The sequence below is a fragment of the Ursus maritimus genome, unplaced genomic scaffold (assembly GCF_017311325.1).
Source record: "Ursus maritimus isolate PB19 unplaced genomic scaffold, ASM1731132v1 scaffold_24, whole genome shotgun sequence".
Classification (NCBI taxonomy): domain Eukaryota; kingdom Metazoa; phylum Chordata; class Mammalia; order Carnivora; family Ursidae; genus Ursus; species Ursus maritimus.
In genome coordinates, this window is record NW_024424897.1 from 13,350,859 (window position 1) to 13,374,490 (window position 23,632).

At 36.9% G+C, this 23,632-nt stretch overlaps 1 protein-coding gene across 5 annotated transcripts in view; it reads right to left on the reverse strand.

Annotated features, from left to right (window-relative positions):
- HELZ (helicase with zinc finger) overlaps nucleotides 1-23,632 on the reverse strand; it is a 152,458-nt gene that overhangs the window by 60,687 nt on the left and 68,139 nt on the right. For 4 of the 5 annotated variants that reach the window (XM_040640372.1, XM_040640370.1, XM_040640371.1 and 1 more), the window contains 8 exons: nucleotides 19,754-20,087; nucleotides 18,762-18,892; nucleotides 13,384-13,563; nucleotides 12,760-12,864; nucleotides 6,675-6,853; nucleotides 3,764-3,882; nucleotides 2,466-2,611; nucleotides 1,044-1,191 (listed from right to left, as the gene is read on the reverse strand). In XM_040640372.1, coding sequence (XP_040496306.1) covers nucleotides 1,044-1,191; nucleotides 2,466-2,611; nucleotides 3,764-3,882; nucleotides 6,675-6,853; nucleotides 12,760-12,864; nucleotides 13,384-13,563; nucleotides 18,762-18,892; nucleotides 19,754-20,087 — 1,342 coding nt within the window. The remainder of the gene's footprint in view (nucleotides 1-1,043; nucleotides 1,192-2,465; nucleotides 2,612-3,763; nucleotides 3,883-6,674; nucleotides 6,854-12,759; nucleotides 12,865-13,383; nucleotides 13,564-18,761; nucleotides 18,893-19,753; nucleotides 20,088-23,632) is intronic. The other variant, XM_040640374.1, reaches the window with a different exon arrangement.

Here is a 23,632-nt window from a genome sequence, read left to right on the forward strand (position 1 = left end):
TGCCTTCTAACTATAGACCTCTGATCAATTTTTAAAAGGAAAGATGAATTACTGTTACATAATAAGACCCATTTCTTTGTAAATAAAACGAGTAACGCGTGGGACTCAAGAGAAGAAAGGGAAATGGAGATCACAGACCAAGACTCATTCCTCTAACGACCAACCAAGCATACCCCCTCCTCTGGGTTTCCTGAAGTCCAGAAATCCACTCCCTTGCGACAGCCAGAACGCAACCTCAGAGTCTCTGGCCTGCTGGCCCTTAAAGACTTCACCAGGTTTTTGTCTGCTGCCTGATGTGACCACATTACCCACATTCTCTCTAAACTTAAAAAGTCAGAAACTGTAAGAGAACCATACATGTTATAGCACATACTGCCCTAGCAACACTGTCATTCGGGCCTGTGTAATCTCTCTGGAGCACAGGATTCTGCAATTCAGGTCTTACTCATTTAAAATAAGTCATCTGGGTATGTACTATGAAATATAATCATAGTCTATTTTAGTTAGCTAACAATAATAATTATATGAAAATAATACTGGCTTTTCTTTTAAACAAAGTCATGTATTTTGTATTTTGTCGTAAGAAATGTAAATCAAGGGGCGCCTGGGTGTCTCAGTTGATTAAGCATCTGCCTTCAGCTAAGGCCATGATCCCAGGGTCCTGGGGTCGAGCCCCACGTCAGACTCTCTGCTAAGTGGGAAGCCTGCTTCTCCCTTTGCCTCTGCCTGCTGCTCTGCCTACTTGTATGCACGTGCACGCGCGCTCTCTCTCGCGTGCACACTCTCTGTCAAATAAATAAAGAAAGAAAATCTTTAAAAAAAAAAAAAAAGAAATGTAAATCAAATGTAATCATAATGTCAATCAGTTGTTTCCCGTAGGATTCATCTTCACAAATCAATGTTATACAAAAAGAATACATTTTACATGCTATTTTCATGTAAATGAATACAATAGGATGTCAACCCAAAATCGTAAATAAACACTCAACAAGAACAGACCACGTGACTGTGAAAAATAACAATCTCCAAAAGAATTAAGGTACCTCTGCATTATTATAAAAAGCTGTGCTATTTTTTTCTTGTACATCTTCCCCTCGTGCTGTAAAAAAAGTTAGTGGGTAGAAATCCTTGTGTGCTGGTTGCTTTCCACTGGCCATCAGTTTGCCTTCATAGAAGAGCTCAGAGGTGTAACTGCCAAAAAAGACCAAAATAAATAAATAAATAGATAGATAGTAATTTATCATCAAAATTAACTTCACCCATAAGGAAAAAAAATTATCAGTCAATTCTAATAATGCTACTTTCTGTCCTTGATTAATTTTAATTCAAACATCCAATACCTATGAAGGCAAGATTTTCCCCAAAATTAACCACAGCAATAACAACAGAGTAGGCTCCTGGAATACCACTGCTAAATGAATTAATCTGGTCAGGTATGAAGCCAGAGTATAGAAAGAAAAGGAAAAAATGACAATAGTTCAATACCAGATGAGAATCTTGCTCTATGAGGAAACTGCTAGCTATTTTCTTGGTTAATACATATTTTGATTAATATGGATCATTTACTTACACATGCAAACACAAAGATATACAGACACTTAAACACACACAACTGAAGGACAAACAAGTCTTCAGCTACAAAAAAGAATACTTTTTACTGATGAAAATACTAAGTACTTGATCCATTATTGGCTGCAGCAAATGACTGGCAACTAATAAAGAGGATCACTTTTTAAGAGATGATAAAAGCCACAGTTAAATCTAAATTTATTTTTATATCTATCTTCCTGTTTTCAAAGAAACCTAAAAACGGTTTTCACTGACTAACATAATCAATATTATTAAATTTTACTAAACTTTCAAAAACTGTAAGTTTTTGGCAGGGTAGTGACTGGAAAGGGGCTTTCCAGAGTGCTGCTAATGTTCTGTTTCTTAATCTGGATGCAGGGTTACATAGATACATTCAATTTGTGACTGTTCACGGAGCTGTCATTTATGATATTTTTACTTTTAGAGATGCATACTATATTTAATAGAAATCTTTAAAAACTTCATGACTAAGTTTCATGGTTTTTCCTTCCTTGCTTGCTTCCTTTTTTCTTTCCTTACTTTTAAAACAGATTCCTTGTATAACACAGCCAGACATCTAAGAAACTGTGTGTTCTGTCAATATATCTGTTTATTACATCATGTAGTTTTACATATATATTATATATTTAGTCACAGAAAAACATCATAACTGGTAGAACCTAAAATTTTAGTTTCCAGGATTGCCCTATTTTGTGAAAAATTACAGCTGACCTTTGAGGTACTCTTTTTCAGAAATAAAATTTAACATAATTTACAATGCCAGGGACACCATATAATTGTGCAGGGAACAGCCTGTTCCTCTTACCACTGCCATACTGAGTTCCCTCCCACCAGACTGCAGAAAGTGGGATACAGAAGGGGCAGTTCACACCTACTTGATGATAGCTTCATGGGAGCGGTAGTTCTCACATAGGAGGATCCTACATGGAAATTCGGCAGGGTAATGCTCATAGAGTCGATCAAGTAATGAAACATGAAGGTTTCTCTCCCTGGCAAACTCGCTGTAAACAAAAGGACTGAGCTGTAACAGACAAACATACAGAGAAAATTTAACTAAATATGCAAGTAGTACTTTTTTAACCTGCTTATAAAAAACTCCACTATGCTGAAACCTCTGATGTACTAAATCTCAACATGCTGAATGCTGGAATAAGCAGAATCAAGAATACTTTCTCTGAACCACTTTGCCACTATAAAGAACTAGGCAAAAATTTCTAACTTTTCATTTCAGTATATCCACAGTAGCATAGAGTTTCTACACATAGGTTAACAAAGGGCTCCTCCAAGATAATAATAAATAGCTATTACTTCAGTAACTTCAGGGATGCAACCCATTGCATCGTTGGGGGAGCTAACCAGTTATTGCACTAAAACTGATCAACTATTTAAAAGGGTGAGCTGGAAGGATATATAGCCTATGATGAAAAAATTTGTTTTTAATAATCAGCAAAATAATGCTTTGTATCTCATAAAGTAGAAGGAGACATTCTTCATCATACCTCTGACCACTAAAGAACAAAATTAAACTACTTTTGGAAAAGAAACAAAAACAGAATTTCTTCCTCTACATTCAACTCTTTCCTGGATGTTGTCACAGCTATAATATTACATAGGTTCAATCTCGACTTCAGCAGAAGAGAAAGAACTTCAAACTGCAACTTTATAAAACAAAGATTAATAGAAAAATTCTATTTCTCTTTCCTTATATAGGTACTGAAATACATAGAATCAGAAATGTTCTTTGAGATGTGGGCTATTAATCTGAATTAAGTGTACTCTGTTTCCTACGATGGCAAAAAAAATCAACCCTTCCTGAAAACAAATGTTAGGGACAAGAGTTGGGGAACTGTGGGAAGGATAACTTAAATTTATTTTCTAAAGAAAAGTAAAAATCAAATATTCACACTCCAGAAAGCTGATCTTCAAATTAAAAACATGAAAACTGTAACACTGACAGATTCATTCATTCCACTCTCTATCCAAAGGAAAAAAACACTAGGATAGTAATTTTCCTTCAGAAAAAGCAGTATTTTTCATTATTAGTGCAGATATATTTAAAGTACTTAAACTGTAATACATGCCAGAGTTTCATAGAACGTTTTAGAAAATCGAATATTAAACATCAAAATATAATTAGTAGTTCCTTGAATATGATGGCTCAGAGGGTGCATACCTGCATGTGGTCACCAGCCAAGACAATCCGAGTGTTCTTAGTTGCTAATGCTAGAGGCATAATGGTTTCACACTCCATGGCCTGGGCGGCTTCATCTAACAGAATGTGTGTAAAAAACCCTACAAAGTACAGTATAAACACAGTAAAGCATCTCACAGCAGCAATAAAGGTAGCAGTACTTCTTTCCTTTTCTGCTACGGAAAGAGTTCAGTGTCCTGATTTCCAAGCAATCCTCAATTTAGAAAATCATTAATTTAAATGATTATTTAAAGAACAGAGATGAAAAGAAATACCTATTTTACCCAATAATAGATTCGAAATCGCATCTGGTGCTAAGGGCCCCAAGACGAACAGCTGACTGACATATAAAAAAGATGTTTGAAGTACAAGATAGCAGCTTTTCACCAAAAAGAAGGGCTGGCAACTAAACACTGATAGTCCTTTCACTATTTATGTGGTGAAATAGCGAAAATAAAACGATGGTAGTTTACAAGTAACTTTAGCTTTATCATGCATATTAAACATTAAAGAAAATCATAGCTGAAATCTAATGTAAGGGAGAAAGTTATAATCAACCTTGACTGAAACAAAGGGGCTATCGATGAGCAGATTTACTAATTTGATTATTTAGGGGTTTGCGTGTGCGTGTGTGTACGTGCGTGTAAAATTATTTAGTCTAAGAGCCTACGCTGGCTGGAAAACAAAATCACCAGTGTGCAAAAAATGACAGACAGATGCCAACCATTTTTAGTAGGCGGCGTCCCACATCTTGAGTGCTACTGCCGCTCACACTGGGGCACAGAATGCTGTGTACAGAAGGGAGGAGAAAGCCCCTTCCCCTTAATGGGGGGGGAAGAGGCAAAAATCTCACGGTCTCCATGTGGAGAAGGAAAAAGATCTCCCCTACTGCCAACACACCGAGGTAGGAAGAAGGGGGCCTTCTTTTTACTAGCAGAGCAAAGGAACAAAACAGCTTCTCAACAGAATGACAAAGTTCTAAAACTCTCTGGATTAATTAGCCTCCTGTGAGGAGGGCCCAAGAACCAAACCTCTATTTCTATCCCTATTTCCATGACTATCAGAAAGTTCCAAACCATTTTTTATGCAACTTTCTAATGCAACTTGTTTTTAGGTTGGGAACCTTCTAAATCTTACTGACTGGCAGTAATAACCACCATCAGCATCCATTCATACAAATGGTTATGGCTGATAGCATAAGTATCAATAACTGTTGTGTATTTCCCCAACAGTGGCCTAATCATGATAGAGGCTTGTGCATTTTTCTCCCTGTTAAGGAGACTTTGTGCTTTTTGTTTTACAAAACTAATTACTTGAAAACTACTGTTTTCATTAGATAACGTTTTAATTAAATAGAGCTAGGCTTCAATCAGGAACTGGATATATCATGTATATTTAAGCTACTGCTTAAGCTAGTAAAGGTACCTTGAATTAATCCAACTGATTTAGCCTGAGCCTTGGTTTTCGTATCTGTAAAAGAACCCTTCCTCCATAGGGCTGATATGAGAATTAAATGAAATCAAGTATAAACAACGCCCAGAACAAAGCACATGGGCAACTTCTAAGTATTCTTCTATATTCTTGCTCTTCAAAGCCATTCTTTACTTTCCCACAAAACTATACTGTTCAGGTTTGGGCATTTCATCTAAGTGGAAAATAGGTGGAGTATAACCATAAAGTAATGAGACTGATCGTTAAATAAACACACCAAAATTTACATTTCAAATAAGTGTTGTTCCGTTCAAAGAAGTCATTTGGGAGGAAACAGAACTCACTCCAATGATGCAGTCACTGTTCAAAACATTTTTGAAACTCTGCTTTTGTAACTGCCCTTACCAGCCAGCTATGAGCCGTACGCACAAGAAAATAAGTCTCATTACATGAGAGGCACGTCTGTCTCTTTTTTTTTTTTTACCCCTAATGGTTTTGCTCAGTTTGATCACCTACCTTATTTACCAGACATGTCTCAGAAAGATTTTGAAGCTTTTCTAAAATTAAATCTACCCTCAAAAAAGAAAGTTTGGCCACCATTCATTCATTTAAGATAAACAGAAGTTTATCAAGGGCCTCCAGGTGTTTATACCCGGGCCAGGTGCCAGGAATTCAAGGTGAAGAGAACAGTATCTACCTTCCAGGGACGTGAATGTTCAAAAGAATCTGTCACTGGCTCTGAAAGCAATTCCAAAAGGAGAGAGCAAAAAAGTGTTGAGGAATGTGAACCATTATAATATGGCAGTAATAAATGAATATTCTTCCAAAGCAAATACCTTAAAGTGGTACCACTTTTTGATGGTTAAGTTCTGCCATACTTACAGAATTACTTGTCACCTTATACTATACTTCGTATTAGTTTGGTTTTACAGATTCCTGTACTTAAATAATTTTAATAGTATGTCTAAAAAACCTATCATGATTGCTGTCTCTACATACTGTATAACACAAAAGCATTTTAAAACAAAAACTTGAGAAAATTGTAAAAACAAACAAACATCAACACTATCCAGCTGGAATTTTTCACACGAACAATAGTAAGTATATACCATCTGACAAGAGAACAAACAGAAAAGTGGTTACTCAAATGTCTAAACTAGGGGTTGACTTTTTTTTTTTTTTTTTGGTAAAGGGCCAAACAGTATATATTTTAGGTTTTGTTGGCCATACAATCTCTGTTGCATCTACTCAACTCAGCTACTGTGGCACAAAGGCACCCATACATAATAAATAGGTAAATAAATGGGCATGGCTGTGTTCCATCCAATAAAACTTTATTTACAAAAACAGACAATAGGCCAGATTTGGCCCAAAGGCTATAATCTGCCAACCCCTGGTCTAAACTGAATGCAGAAGCCCTATGCATTCAGAAACACCCTATCTGTGTCTTGAGTCAGCATACCAGGTTCAAGGTCCAACTGACAGAGGTACTGGGAAGTATTCAATGTAACAACCACCACTCGGTGTTTAAGAATATCTTCTTTCTGTGGCATCTGAAAGGTGGAATGTGCGCTTGAGATCAAACAGTACTGATGCACAACTGGGTGGACAGTCTTTACCCAGCGATTTCTGAAATATACCCTATAAAAGAAGATAACATTTCCTATTTATATTTATTAACATCTTAACAGCATAATCAAAAAATTAACATTATTACGTTAAGACTACCATATCTAGAAATTAACAAATAAATCTGATAACCATTAACACTCTACTGAATTAGAATTTACACACAACTGTGACTATGCCCTACCAAAAAAGGATTCAAACAGAAAGCATATGCACTATCATAAAATAAATATCTAATTATTTTTAAGTGTTCAGATTAATCTTACAACAGAATCGACACACAGTTTCATAAGCACCATAGTTTTTTAAGTTCAAAACATTCCCGTTTGGGAATTACATTTTTTCTAGAATATTCTTACAAAAATAAACTTAATTCATATTGTAGTTATCTATGCTAGTAAAAAACAATGAGTTGCACACCTACGACAGAAACATAAAAGTTATCTGCATTTCACTTCAGGATATATTCTTACACCCATGTTTAAATCTAAAGGAGGTTTATCTAAATTATCTACAGCAGATTTAAAACTAAATTCAAATTTTGGACAATCGGAAAAATCTTAAGAGCGAGCATCTCTTCCATTAATTTCAAAAGAAAAACATTAATAGGCCTCATGCACTAGACTACACACATGGTACAGAAACAACTCCTCCATCCATCCACCTACCCACCCATCTCTCACCCACTCACATGTAACAACGATCTACTGGGTGTCTACTACGCTCCAGCACAGAGACAAATCACAGGGTTTCCAAGCTTTCATAAAGGCTTTGATTTACTCTGATTTTAATGGAAAGCCATCAGAGAGTTCGGACAGGGCAGTCACATGATCTGACTTATTTTGCTAAAGGACCACTCTGTTTCTCTGGACAGAATATATAGTTTGGGAAGGTGGACAGGGGGAGGGCTGGACAGTCGTGTGCTGGTAAATGTTAAACAACCAGTTTGGAGGGGAGGGGTGGAGCTGATCTGTAATGTTTGCTGACTTCTGTGGTATAAACTCCACTACCATGGCCAATTTCAAGCTACCAACATGATGTCACCAAACGCGAATTTGGGAAGACACGTACATGACTGGGTCTCACAAGCCACCACAAGCTAGCTGCACTATGCGCCTGACTGGAACAGAGGCAGGGGCAGAGGGGAGAGAGGCAGGGAGACCAGTTCGGAGGTTGTTATGAGGATCTAGACAAGAAAAAAATGACAGCTTGGACCAGGGTGGCAACAGTAAACACGTGAAAATGGTTGGATTCGCTACACATTTTGAGAGTAATGCTGACAGGATTTAGTGAACCAGATGTGCAATTTAAGAGAAAGGATGATTCTGCGTCTTTGAAACTAGATGAATGACAGCGGTATTTACAAAGATAGTGAAACCGAGGAACAGATTTGAATTGCGAACAGAATTCAGCTGTGGACAAATTCAGTAGCCGACATCCATGTGGGGATATTCAATAAGCAGGGGGATATATAAGTCTGAAGTTCAGGAGAATGTCTGGGACAAGAAATATACAATTGGGATAATATTTAAGCCTTGGGACTAGATGAGATCAGCTAGAGAGGAAGTGCAGATAAAAAAGAAACTAGCTGGGAGAATGATTGATGGTTACCCCAACATTTAGAGGCAGGGAAAAGAAGAGGGAAACAGTAAAGGAAACAGGCAAAAAGTAGTCAAAGAAGTAAAAAAGAACTCAAGAGAGCATGGGGTCCAACCAAGGGATACAGACGTCCATGTTACTGAATCTTTTGGAAATTCTCCAGGCCCATCGCAGGACTTGACTGTTAGCAGCATCCAGCTCTGTGGCTGGTCCCTCCCTGCAACACTCTCTGACCTCAGCCTCCATGACTCAACCTCTCCCTGCCTTCACTCTTCCTCTCTAGGTTAGGGTTCTCCCCGGCTTACTCAACACACACTCATCTTCTGTCCATCTCACCAGGCCCATGGCTTCCATCACCACCAGTACTCCAGTGACTCGTACATTTTTCTCTCTCCAGCCAAGACCTCATCTCCAGGATGCATATCAACTTTTTATTTAACATTTGTCTACTGTAGGATATCTCAAAGGCAGCTCAAATGTAATATGCACAAAACCTAATCTCACGATCTTTTAAAATGTGTTCTCACCTTTCATGAAACATTTAAAACTGGTTATTACTTTTTAAGCACAGGGAAAAAAAAGTATTTAATAAATATAAATTAGAAAAATAAAGAAATATATTTTAAAAACACTACTCTGATAGGAAGGGCAGTAACCTTGGTAAAAGTAACCAGTATCACTTCTAAAAGATGCAAAAATGGGTGCGCCTGGGTGGCTCAGTCAGTTAAGCGTCTGCCTTGGGCATGGGTCACAATCCCGGGGGCCTGATCCCAGGGGCCGCATCGGGCTCCCTACTCAGTGGAGAGCATGCTTCTTCCTCACCCCCTACCACTCCCCCTGCTCGTGCTCGCACTCTCTCTCTCAAATAAGCAAAATCTTTTAAATAAAGAAATAAATAATAAAAGATATAAAAATGTTAAACAACATGTTTTAGGTTTTAATAAAAAATGTTTAATCAGATCAGTGAAACGGAATTTACTTTTAAAAAAATGAAAAATCACATTTTACAAATTATCTGAAAAAATCATTTATACATTTTGATTCCATTAATATTAACTAAAATAATGTGCATTTAAACATAGAAATTAATAGGAACTAAACTCCAAAATGTTAAAAGTATTTATCTCTGTGTGTTGATTATACATAATTTTACTTTCTTTCTTGTTCTTCTCTATATTTTCCATACTTTCCTAAATGAACATTTCATTGTAAGACTGGAAAAATGGTTTTCCAATTGCTCATCAATACTGATGCCAAGCACCACTTATCCCTCTAAGGAAAAACAAAAATTGAAGTTCTAAGTCTCACTACTGACTTTTTTTGCAATTACCTTGGAAAGCCACCTCAAGCTGAAGCTAGTAAGAAGACAGAGTTTGATCGTTAAGTCTATATTTCCTTAAAGGTACAATATTCTATGCGGACTTAAAAAGATTTAAGTACTTTCTTGGTCTTTCATTTTGTGCAACATTTAAGGTGCACACTCTCTATAAGATTATTTAAAACACACCCAACATTTTTCAAAACTGGAGAACAATGACAAGTGACACCTTAAAGCTGATAGTATGAAATGTGACACCAATTAAGTAATTTATATATTTCTAGGAACAAACCATCCACAGATCCCACATGAATTATGATTGTTAAAGTAGGAGATTGTCTGGTAATACGTAATTTTAATTCACTGAAATTTTATTTGTGTATTGAATTCATATACAATAAACAACCCCCCAAAATGTTATTACACAAGATACTACAGAATGAGAAAGACCTGATCCCAGAATAAAATCTATTACTCTGAAGATCTGTATAAAACAAATACCATCTATCTGCCCAGAAAGCAATAAATATACACTCTCTCCATAGATAACCTCCATCTACTAAGTAATAAGTCTGCCGGAACCAGATACCGATCTTCAGAACCATACACAGAAACTGCGTTTTCCTCTCTAGCCCATCTTAAGGTCTACTAATGCTAATGAAGTAAGAAGCAAAAACCAAAATGAAATATAATCTAAAATGGTTTCTAAAACCTCCATCCCCAAATAGTTTAAGCTCAACTCCTGGCAAGTAATAGAATTTTATACATTTCAACCATAAGTGTGTATTATTTAAACATAGGTACTGTACTAAACTATTTAATGTTTAGGATCATTTTCACACTTGATGGCATTTGCCACGGCCCATTCTAGACTACACGAAGCAGAAGGCAAACTCTTCAACCATCTTACACCACAGAGACAGCACATCTTCAAAGTCACACACAGACACTTAGTGCCCCCTTGTGTTCTTTCCCCTGTATCCTGGGACAGATAAAGTTAATCTCCCTAGAGTGCTCAGCCATGCTAATTTCCTCTATCCCATCTCCCATACCTCTCATGTTTGTTGTCCATCAGGATAATTACAAATTAATCTGAGTTAATGTAATAACAGATGTTACTAGTAAGTTTTAATAATTCAATGCACTATCCTCCTAGGTAACACATTCACAAGTTAACACCATTCCCAAAGAGAAAAACCATGGTGAAAATATAGGACCACAAAAAGAAAAGATTTAGGAAAAACCAAGCCTTTTCTTACTTTATTCCATTTACTAAATGAAATAACTCAAAAGTTATATTTAAATACTTTTCCAGCTTTTTGCCTGAACCACTCTTGAGACTTATGGAGAGGTGACATTTTCAGCTAAAGAGCAAGCTTCTGTATCTGTATCCAGCTTTTTGCCTGACCCACTCTTGGGACTTAACGGAAAGGTGAGATTTTCCGCTAAAGAGCAAGTTTGTGTATCTGGGCCCCTATAACTACACATATATTCAATTGAGACGTAACTTCTTATTCTACACTTTTCGATGCACAACCTATTGGATTATAACCTTCAATACATAATTTTCACGTGGGAAAAGTTAAACATAATGCTAGTCACATGGCAGACGTTAATGTTTACCAACAACTCTTCAGCCCCAACTATCAAATGACCTATCCTAGGTCAATCAAGATATGATGGGGCTTTACTCCATTGCTTCCAAGCCCAAGTACACCACGATAATTGAGGTTGTCACAGTTCCTACCTAACACATACATACACAAACACACCAACAATAAAAGCAAACGAAACACCTCCATTAAAGTAAGAACACTCATAGCAAAACTGCTACTAGCTACCAGCTACTGAGTTTTTACTTATGACTAAAAAAGATTAGAATCTGAAGCAAACTTACATACAAAGTTACTGATGAACTTATCCAGTGATAAATACCACATTTTCATTTACAGTGATTGTATATATGTGGTATTTTCTTATTAAATACAACTGGATTCTACTCAAAATAATTATTTCTGCTCTAATTTATCTTCCAGAGTGAAAACAAAGTACGGTATAAAAACCTGTGTTAGCAGGCCACACCACCTTTTCTCTTTTGTTCTTTTTTAATGCAATCGTAAAATCATTCAAATGGCTTTGGTTGTGGTTATTAAGAATTAAATAGCATAATGTCATTTTTCCACGCCTGGTCTCAACTAGAAATAAAAAGTTAGTGGATTATGATTCAAAAGTGTGGTTAGAAATTAATTTATAAGCAATAATTATATTCGAACAACACAGGGCATGACATATTAGTTTGTAAAATGGCAAAACTAAACATTAATTCATATAACAATGAAAGCAAATGGTGTATAAACAACCATTTAATGATTCTTTATTGTTTTCTGAAGAAAAGGATTTTATTCCCCCACAATCCATATTTAAGTACATTTCATATCTATATACATTCAAGACGACCTTTCTATATCAATGTAAACTTTTCTTTGACACTTTGTCTCTTAAATGATAGCAAAAAATTGTAAATACCAGTCAATTACTCTTCATTGCAGAAATCATTTCAATATTTCATGCTTCTCTAAAATGTAGCTTCTACAATATTACCTGCATGATCACAGTCAAAATTTTGTATCTACTGCATGACTACTCTGCCATGCAAAATATGCTGGAATTTTAATTAAATTTGTTTTAAATAAATCATATTTATATTATTTCATCATAATAGCTTTTAGAGGTACACATCAAAATTTGCTCAGATTGTAACAACATTTTTACATACAAAGCTTAAAAAAGGATGTCTTTCTCTTAATGTTTAAGAAATGAATGGTGGAAGACTTTTAAATTTTTCCTTAATTTTAAATGACTGCTTCAAAAGGCATCACTTCCAAATGCCAATATACAGTTAAAAGATTTTGTGTTCTCCAAGTTACTAAAATCTTTACAGACACCTTTTCTTAAGAATAATAAAGTATGATACAGATACATAATAAGCCTTAAAAAATACCTGAGAGGTCTTGCCTGGGGATTGCCTGCTTCTACATATGGATGTAAATAATCCTTTATGTAGAGGTCAGCAGCACTATTAGAATGGGTGCAAATGANGATCCTGCTGAAATAAATGGTGCAAATAAAAAGAATGATAAAACACAAAACTACTCAAGCAGTATAATACCAAACAAAAGCAGTGGCCATCTTAATAGCATACATTTCCCTCAACCTATTCAGCAATCTCCAACACATTATTCAATGATGTTTTCAGGAAACTATTATTCTTTAAGGTGAAAGGAAAACAAGTTCCACCAAATTATTTTTAAATCTATCACACAGAACTTTTATGCGCCCAACTCTTTCGGCTCTACCATGTATCATGATTCCTTAGCAGACTTGGGAGTTTTGATGGCTATTTGAAAGCTATCATTCTCTACGTTGCCCATTTTTAAAAACAGTATGTTTCAAAAGAATTCAAATTTTAGTCCTTTGGGGTTTTGGAGTGGGTCTTCTTTTTTTTTTTTTTTTAATTTTTTCAAGCTGAATTAAAATGGTCTTGCTAGCCTTAGCTTTGTACTCACAGTAAGGACAGAGGCTGTGCCCTAATGATGAAATCAGAGCGCACATACCACCATCTCACCTCGTCTCCTGCTGCTGGAGTATGTGCTTGACGGCCTGAGCTAGAGTGAACGTTTTGCCTGTCCCATAGGGTCCAATGATGAGAACAGGAGGCAGCTGTATTGACAGGGGGGTTGTAATGGCCAGAACAGCCTCTTTCTGTTTTGCGTTCAGCCGAGGATCCAACTGCTCATCCCATTGTCTACAGAAAATAAGAGGTTATTTTAAACACACGCATCTTATAAATAAACAAAACGCAAGAGAATCCTAAATTTTACTGAACCGGTAAAAATACTGAAGAACCAGAGCATCTACAAAAACAAATGCTTATTCTAAAACTTCTTTTCAGAAAATTACCCAACAGAGTCAGTGCAGGGTACTTCACTACGTTGATCGAACTCACTTTAGTTACTTTGTCCTATTCCAAGTGCAAAAAGATTTTGATAACTAAAGAAATACACACACTTCTAGCCTAGCTGCTACCAAGTCTATAAATAGTAATGGCAATGTCTCAAAATTTTAATTTCCCTCTGTTACATAAAAGGATCAGAAAACTTTTTTTTCTGGAAATAAAGAAGTGTTAGTTTCTTTGCACAGCAAGTAAAATGCAAAAGGAAGACAAACCGAATTTCAAATTCTAGTCCACTGAAAGCTCTCTTTAGTGAAGTTTAAAACAAGAGGAAAAAAAAATGTGTATGTTCCTGGTTAAGAGATATTAAACATTTACAATGTTCTTAATTCAGAAAATAGCAGTTTTGTTTCTTTTTTAAAAGGTATCAAAGAGGGGTGGGTGCCTGCGTGGCTCAGTCGGATAAGCATCTGCCTTCAGCTCAGGTCACGATCCCAGGGTCCTAGGATCGAGCCCCATGGCAGGTTTCCTGCTCAGTGGGGAGCCCGCTTCTCCCTCTCCTCCCCCTTCGTGCTCTATGTCTGTTGCTATCTCTGTCTCTCTCTCTCTCTCTCTCTCTCAAATCAATCTTTAAAAAAAAAAAGTATCAAAGGCCAAACAATATGAAATGTTTTCTAATATTTTCCCCCATACACATAATGTACATATGTCCTATTTTTCAGGGTAGAGAACACCTGTCACAGCAGCACAAATGGTCGCTGTAATGGGATCTATCTTACGAGTGTCCTTTCTATGACTTGGCTGGGTTTCCAAGATTTAAATGGACAGCAGATGCTAAAAGGGATCAAACCAAGTGGAGAATCAACGGCATTCTTTCCCACAACGACAATTAAAATACTAAATATTGCAACAACTATGGTAAAAATGATAGGAATGTGAACCAAAATAGGAAGGGTGTGTAAAGAGATGCTTAGAAAATTTACATTCAAAGTGCCTACAAAATAATCCTGCAAGACGAGAACGTGGTTTAGACGGGAAAATTCCTTCTCTCAGAGGCTGTACTCTACAGCAATCAGAAACTAGTTATTCATGGGAAATCTTAATACTTTCAGTTTTTAAAAATTGTAACTAATGCTATATTCGGACAGATAATTTCAAACAAACGAAAGTCTCAGGGGAAATGTAAAACTTTAGAAAATAAACTTCGACTATATAAACATGCCATTACTTATTTTTTTGAAACTCAAAATTTTTAAGTAAAAAACAAAAGAACTCTGACCAGTGGCACTAGATTTCCTGGAAACCATTCACTAAAGCTCAAGCTTTTTACTTCAAAGAATCTCTCATCATTAAACAGCTTATTTACTCATAATTCTGCCAGCACCCAGCAATGTTCCATTTTCTGTAAAAGAGGAAATTACTTTAGGTAATCACTAAATCCAGATCTAGTATCTGTGGAGAACTGTGGATCGGTTACCTCAAACCATTCATGGCATCTCCTCTGCTTTCCTCTACTACTGAGCCCAGAACGCTAAAACACTCCATTTCTCACCCTCCTCTGCCAGAGCTCCAACTCTGGTCAATGAGCTTAGAGGAAGAGGTCCCTCAGAAGGGCTTCTGCTACTCAATAAAAGACAAACAAAGCCTCACTAGGAGAAAGCCCTTCTTGCTCCTCTGCCTTCCTCTCTCACCTGGCTGGAATGGGATCCTGATAAACAAAACTACAGCCACCATCTTATAATCAAGAGGTAACAGACATCAAGGAAAACCAGCATGCTCTATGGTGGAGAGGAGGGGAGACCTCAGTTCTGCATGGTCCGGTGGAGCCCTTCCAAGTCCTAGACCGCCTGCCTCTGGGCTTCTATCTCTACTTGTTTAAGCCACAGTTAGTTCAGTAAACTGTTACTTGCATCCATACCTGACCCCAATGGCTCCTTTATCTATACATGGAGATAATGACATGTGCATCAGATGGGCATTCTAAGATCAAATGAGATAATACACACAAGCTGTTTAGAAAAATAATTGAGCATATAATAAGTGCTCGAATAACGTTAGTTTCTATTACTACGTTCAGTGAGGATTCAGAAAAATGACATATTACTTGACCAATACACGCTTCCAAAAACAAATAAATGAACGTTTTAAAAATACCCTAATTCTTCAAATTTGGTGACTTCAATGAACTTATAAATGAAACAAATTAGTAAGTTATATACAAAAGCATAAATCTAAGACATTCATGATGCATTTATAGGTATAGCTCTAAATTACACAATCTCTTTATTTATATAACCCACTCTACTTAGCAACTGCTTCACTGTAAATAAATGCTTCAGAGCAGATCAGAAACCATCAATGTTGGTCACCTCTGCAGTTTCTGGTCATGAATGAGGAAGGCCAATGAGCACAAGTTGTCTTTAGTGTCCCACCTGCTCAATAAAGGGAGGAGGACTTGCAATACACATGCCGGTAAGACCCATCTCGATTTTCACAGTTTAAAATAATAGAGTCTCTACAAGCTCATTCTGAATAAAAATTATTTAAACCCTGAACCACATTAATTCAAAGTCCTTTTTTCCCCTGGTCTAATGCATTTTTATAATTAATTTACAGACCACATGCTCGAGAATAATTTCGCAACTTCATTTATCTATCTATATCCCCCTTATCCCAGAGAAGATTTTAAATGCCTAATGGTTTCTCAGTATACTCCTCCACTCAGACACCTTTTAGTTACTATTTAAATTACAGTGGTATGCAATCTCTTCCTGCTCAGAAGTTTCCTGATACTTGACATTTTCTTAGTTACTGTTGTAGTTAACACTTGCAGTCAGTGGTATTTGAATATACTGTTCTATATGAAATAATTTTCAGAAGTAAACATATCAAGTACATGCCTAAAAGCTTACTGGTGTGCTCTCACATCTGAAACCCTAATCTCCTTCTTTAAACCTGAAACTCTTAGTAACTTAAAAATGTCATACATCAATAATGTGTAAGGCCCTGTTGAGGATTTACAGATAAATGAGACGTGGTCCCTTCCTTCAAAGAGCTCAGAGTATAATGAAAACAGGAGAAATGTACACAAGTGACAAAAATTAATTTGAGAGAAATTGTGCCTAAAAGCACAAAACTGACTGAATCTAGCAAACAGCAGGTACTCGAGAAATTTTTGTTGCAATAATGAAAATGCAAGGGTCAGGTTCATCTCCTTGAAGGAGAAAGCACTTGAGCTGAACTAAATCTTAAAGGACAACAGATGGATCAATAGATCAATACATCAATATTGGGCAAAGATTATTTCAGGGAGAGAAAATCATTTACAGATAAATTGGTGGAGGGGGAAACTCTGAGTTTAATGGGTATAAAGTCTCAGTTTTGCAAGATGAGAAGGGTCAGGAGAGACTGACTGCATGACAATGTGAATATACTTAACACTACTAAACTATATACTTAAAAACAGTTTAGAGGGTAAGTTTTGTGTTATGTAAATTTTACCACAACTTTTTTTTAAAATTTGTAAAAAATTAAGTGTAGGGCCAACTAAAGAAACTTCACGATAATTCAATATGGCTAGAGCATGGGGATTTAGAGGGAAAGGGGGGGGGTGTCAAGTAGAAAAAAATAAAAAATCTGAATCTATTGTTGGAGCAACCTGTCAATGGAACCACATAATAAAAGGTTGGTGTTCAGCTGCTCAGACTATCCACGTATCAAGGACACACCTTCAGAGATTTGTAACCACTGAAATGAAATGATTGTTTTAGCAAACTAACTGTGGAAGAAATATGTGGACTGGACCAGAGAACACAGACCAGACTGCAGGACAGAAGACTGACAAGAAGGCTACTTACATAGTCCAGCTCTAAATTACACACTGGCTGTAAGAACAGAAGGAGGGGGAAGGGTGCAAAGAAGGTAAATCAAATGGCAACTGAGAAGACTGGAGTTTTACAACTAGTAGATCACTGATTACGTTCAGAAGAGTGAAGAAGTGGAAAACAGAGATCACAGGATGAGTATAAAGAAGTGTGGAAGTACATAAACTACTCCTGCTCGAGAATTTTGGCAGTAAAAAGAAGAATGGGAAAAAAATAGTAAGGGTAAGCGAAACAAGGGAGAAATGATTTGGTTTTTCTGTTGTAAGGCGTCTTGTGCTTTGTTCTGTTTTTAGAACTGAAAGAAATGGAATGTGGGGAAGAGCTATATGCCACTTCTAGGCCTGGCCCATAAAAATTTCCTACGTGATCCCCTGTGCTCATTCTTGCCCTGCCTGCCAGCTGGATGTCAACATGCAGGGAGAAACCGTGGAAACCACTCACTGAAGATACCAGGGCCTCCATCAGTGGTGAAGCAGGGCCACCCAACCATGACTGGATTGACACGTGATAAATATAGAACCTTCCATTGTGTACAGCCACTGAGATTAAAAAAGAAAGGAAGAAAGAAAAGGTGGAATGAGCAGGGCAGCAGCAGGCGCCAAGAAGATAAAAACTCAGGGAAAAGGATGAGAAGAAAGATGCCATCTCACAGCTGTCACAGTCTGCAAACAAATCAGAAGTACCCTTACAAAGACACTTATGAAGATGTGCCAAAGTGAGTTTAAGCAGGAAAATATTTATACAACCATTAACCTGAGAGCAGTTTCTGAAATACTATCTTCTATCATACTTTTCTATTTTCTTAAATTATAAAAATGTCTTTTACATTCAAAAATCATTTTAAATTAACTGTTTGAACTACTTTAAAAGGTCCTAATTTCCCCATTCAACTTATACTCAGAAATATTCCTGAATTGCTTGGCATTCTATCAAATTAAGGCTGTTAAGAAAAGCAACAGAACTCTTAAACTGAGGAAAAGTAAAGAAAGTACATGATGAACTTCAAATGTTTCTTTTAAGGGCTCTTTCACTCTCCTTTCTCCACTAAAACACGGCTCCTGGAGAATATGGCAAATTTGCTTATAAAACTATATTGGCGTTATTTGATACAGAGATTCAATTCACAGTAACATAACTTCCTTTAGTGAGACATCTCCTTTACCGTACCTGTTGGGACTCCAAGGTATGGTTGGAGTCATAGTGGTGTCTGGAAACAAAACCCCATTGTCCTTGATTCTGTCTAGCGCATAATGCATTTCACAGAGGGGTAATCGATTTAATTGAAACTGAAGTTCAACCTGAAACACAAAATAAAATTTTTTTTTAAATGCATGCATGCAAACATCAGTGCTTTACAGCTTGCTAAAAATTTCTGTGATGATAACCTTTGAGGGAAGCCAAGTTTAGAGACTTTTTTTAAGTGCAATCCTATTTTAATAAGAATTATTATGGCTAATATTTACTTTGTTCATTTTACATAAATTATCTCATTTACTAGTACCAATGATGTATAGATCATTATTAACCTCATTTTATATCTAAAGAAAATGAAGTACTTGTGAATCACTTCATATCTAAATAAAGGTTATCTGGTTCCACCATATTTCTATGAATAATATACTTGATAAAATCAGTAGAACATTGTGAAATATCATCTCTTGAGTGATAAAAACCAGGCCTAGGATACTGCATCAATTTACTATGAATAAATAATAATCACCAAATTTTATGTTTAAAAAGAAGAAAGAAAAATAAATAAAATTTTAAAGATTGGCTTTCCAGTTAAATATGGCAGAGTAAACACACAGTTCACTTAAGAAACCATAAAGAGAGGAGAACACAAGCAGATACAATCTCAGATGAGAAATGTCCCTGGATGTGGCTTAGTTTCCTTTAATCTGTTCTTCTATTGCTGATTTAAAATTCTAATCAGAAAGTTTGGCCTTGTATAAGACTGGAACATTGTAGATGTTATATAATTATTGAATTGGTTTCCTCTGAGAGTTACCAGAGATCTAATTCTCTATTCTCCTCTATAACACTTCCAAATCAACTGCACTTCTGGTTACAGCAGAAGATGGAAAACCAAACCGGAACTGTATCAGCTGACAAGGATACTACAGACAACCATAATTCAGTTGCCTCCCTTCAAAACACACCTGTGTGTCATAATCAGGCCGAAGATTAAGTTCTTCACAGCATTCCCTGGATATCCTTAAAAATATATATTCTTTTGTTTTTTCTTCAATAGTAGCTTCATAAACCTTCTCTTTGGTTCCCTGGGTCTGTACTAACTTCTCTTTAGGGACTGGTAATAAATAAACAGCATTGACTTTGGTCATCACCAGCCGTCCAGCCAAAGTATCTTCAGAAAGTGTTTCAGTAAGCTTAAAGCGACCAAATAGTTGTCCATTCTGAGCATACTTTGCGCCTCCAGAAACTCCAGTGAGCATGAAACTTGCTAGAATCTGCAACTGCACCTTAAGGTTGAACCTAAATCAGAAGCAGAAAAGGAGTCTGAATGTTTTACATCAAAAACAAAAAACTAGAAGAGCAGAATTAAATCAGTCAATTTAAACATACAAAAAATTAACACTTCATCATTAATTTCACTCCATTGAGCTACAAACCATATATTACCTTTCTGTCATGAATCCAAGCTGGAAACAACAAAACTTTTTAAGTCAATAAACTCTGACCTAAGTTACATAAAGACATATGCTTAGTTGAGTTGAAGAAGACGAGTATTTTTTTTTTTACAGATTTTATTTATTCATTTGAGAGAGACTGAGCAAAAGCACGAGAGGGAGAAGGGTCAGAGGGAGAAGCAGACTCCCCACTGAGTAGGGAGCCCGACGCGGGACTCCATCCCAGGACTCCAGGATCACGACCTGAGCCAAAGGCAGTCGCTCAACCAACTGAGCTACCCAGGCACCCCGAACACGAACATTTTTAAAACCTGAACATTTAAGGGGCACCTGGGTGGCTCAGTCGGTTAAAGTGTCTACCTTCGGCCCGGGTCATGATCCCAGGGTCCTGGGATCGAGTCCTGCCTGGGGGCTCCCTGCTCAGTGAGGAGTCAAGCCTCTCCCCTCAGCTTGTGCTCTCTCTCTCTCTCTCTCGGTCACTCTCTCTCTCAAATAAATAAAAATCTTGAAAAAATAAAAACTGAACATTTAAAATAAAGCTAAGTATAGTATTTTAATAAAATGAAATATTACTACATGTTAAGTAATACAGAAGTCGGCTTGAACACACCCTGGGACCATTAAAACTTTAAAATCTCCTAAAGCCAGAAGGAAACGCAGTGTTGAAACTTCAACGGACCTTCATTAAACTGAGGCTTCTCAAGCAGATCTTACCAAAAGATTCAAACTGTGAAATTTTTCTTTCAATGCTGTTAACGAATAACAAATAACATCCAGAATAAACTTTTGTTCATGACTGCACTGAGTAGATCCCATTCAGGAATTACAAAGAGAAGAGCAGCCTGTCAACGGCGGGCACACTCACTCGCACTCCCATGCGTGCCCGTTAGTGGGAGAAAGGTGTGTGTCGAACAAGGACGGAGAATCAAGATCTACATGGTCAAGAAATAGGAGGTGGAAGAAAGATTTAAACTAATGGACATCCCTCTCCTTTGCCATTCTGAAACGGGGCTGTCAGAAGACAAAGCAGTAAAAGAGGAAAGGGAACATTTTCTACTTTTTCTCTGGAAGATTTAAAATTATGTGAATGAAAAAAATTAAGCTGTTTTAAAATCTAAATACTCATTTGTGGAAAGGGCTACTTTTTAGTGGTTCTACTAAACTGTCTTCAAATCTTCTTTTGTATACATGATGCTAAGAGTATCTTATAAATTCTTTTTAAAAACACTGTACATTTCCTTAATGGAAACATCTGCTTACAATATTAGGAAAACAAATCTAATTAAAACACCATATTAAAGGGTGCCTGGGTAGCTCAGTTGGTTAAGCGTCTGCCTTTGGTTCAGGTCATGATCTCAGGGTCCTGGGATAGAGTTCTGCATTGGCAATCCCTGCTCAGCAGGGAGTCTGCTTCTCCCTCTCCCTCTGCCTCTCCCCCCATCCTCATTCTCTAATGAATAAATAAAATCTTAAAAAAAACACACACACCATATTAAAATGCTGAAATGTCCATTTTATATACTTTTAGTTAGAAAAGTAAAAAATAAATAATAAAGTTAGAAAAGTATAAGGATAGAGAAATATCGTTACAGAAATCTTTAAGGAATATAACATCTGAATAGCTACTTATGCATGTAATAAATAAGTTGTTCACAAGTTCCATTAGTAACCTAAAAAAAGAACACTTAAACTCCAAAAACATGTATAAATACATACTAAAGTTAATAGTTAATGATCTGACTCAAATGAAGATTAAATGAATTCCAGCAGTATTAGCCATGTGTACGGAATTTTTAAAAATCACGTTATATTCTTCTCATTCTCTATGCATATTTTACTAGATCCAAAATGGAAAAGTAGGATTATAATTTAAAGAACTACAGTTTGTATGTTATCTAGTTACATTTGACTCTTTAAAGACTGAACGTGCAGTAAGATTCACATAAAAATCAGTCATGAAATGAAAATAAAAGTATACTACACTCCCCAGTTTACATATAATCTATGTTCACCTGGGTTTTTTTTCTTTTTTTGTAATAAAATACATGCTTTAAAAAAGAAGGAACCCATGGCTTATCTATGCTTTTTCAAATACAGTTAAATTTTTACTTTCCTTTACTCCACACATATGAGATTTAGGGTCATTAAAAGTTTTCTGAGAGAAAAGAAATTTCTTATAGTGCATTCTTCATTCAGAAATGGTCTCTTTGGGGGCGCCTGGGTGGCTTAGTTGGTTAAACATCTGCCTTTGATTCAGGTCATGATCCCAGGGTCCTGGGATGGAGCCCCGAGTCAAGCTCCCCACTTGGCGGGGAGTCTACTTCTCCCTCTCCCTCTGCCCCTCCCCCTGCTCGTTCGCGCTCTCCCTCTCTCTCAAGTGAATAAAATCTTAAAAAAAAAAAAAAAAGGTCCCTTTGTTGCTAAAGTTGATACGTGGTTTTCTGATTTTTTTTTTTAAACTTTGCAACCACTTTCCACTTTTTTGAAACTCCCTTTTCTACTGACTTCAAGAAAGTCATACTCTCCTAGTTTTCTTCTTACCTTTCTAGCAGCTCCTCCATTTTCCACCCAAGCACCAGCTACCTGCTAAAAGTTCACCCTGTCCTCTTCTCACTCTGTAGGTTCTCATCAAGTGAGGTCGCCCTCTCCTAGATCTCTCAGCTCCGGGCTGGAAACCCAACTGTCAAACAGACACCTTCGCTTCTACGCTCTCAAACTCAGTACAAGCAAAACACAATCACCAGCCGATGTCCCCTCCTGTCACCCCAAACCAATCTTTCCATGTATTATACATCTCAGGCAATAGCACTCTCACCAACCTAGGTGTCCAAGACAGAAACCAGGTTACCCCTGACCTTGTATCCGTCACCATCCTTCAATCCCCATCGTACATTCACCAAGCCCTGTTGGTTCCTCTTTCTCCTATTTCATCTGCATCTTAACATTCTGAACTTGGATAACTATAACAAACTCCTAATATGACTTCTTTTCTTTTTTTTTTTTTTTAAGATTTTATTTATTTATTCGACAGAGAGAGAGACAGCCAGAGAGAGAGGGAACACAGGCAGGGGGACTGGGAGAGGAAGAAGCAGGCTACTAGTGGAGGAGCCTGTGTGGGGCTCGATCCCAGAACGCTGGGATCACGCCCTAAGCCGAAGGCAGACGCTTAAACGACTGAGCCACCCAGGTGCCCCCTAACATGACTTCTTGTTTCAAATCTATACTCCAAACCACCACCAGAGAATCTTTACAAAATATAAGTCTGATGATAAGTAGCTTCCTCTGGCTCTAAAGGTAAGGTTTAAACAGCTTTCCCTCTCACTGCCCCACCCAACCCAACACGAGCCCTCCATTACAGCTATGATGACCAACTTGCAAATTTCTCCCAAA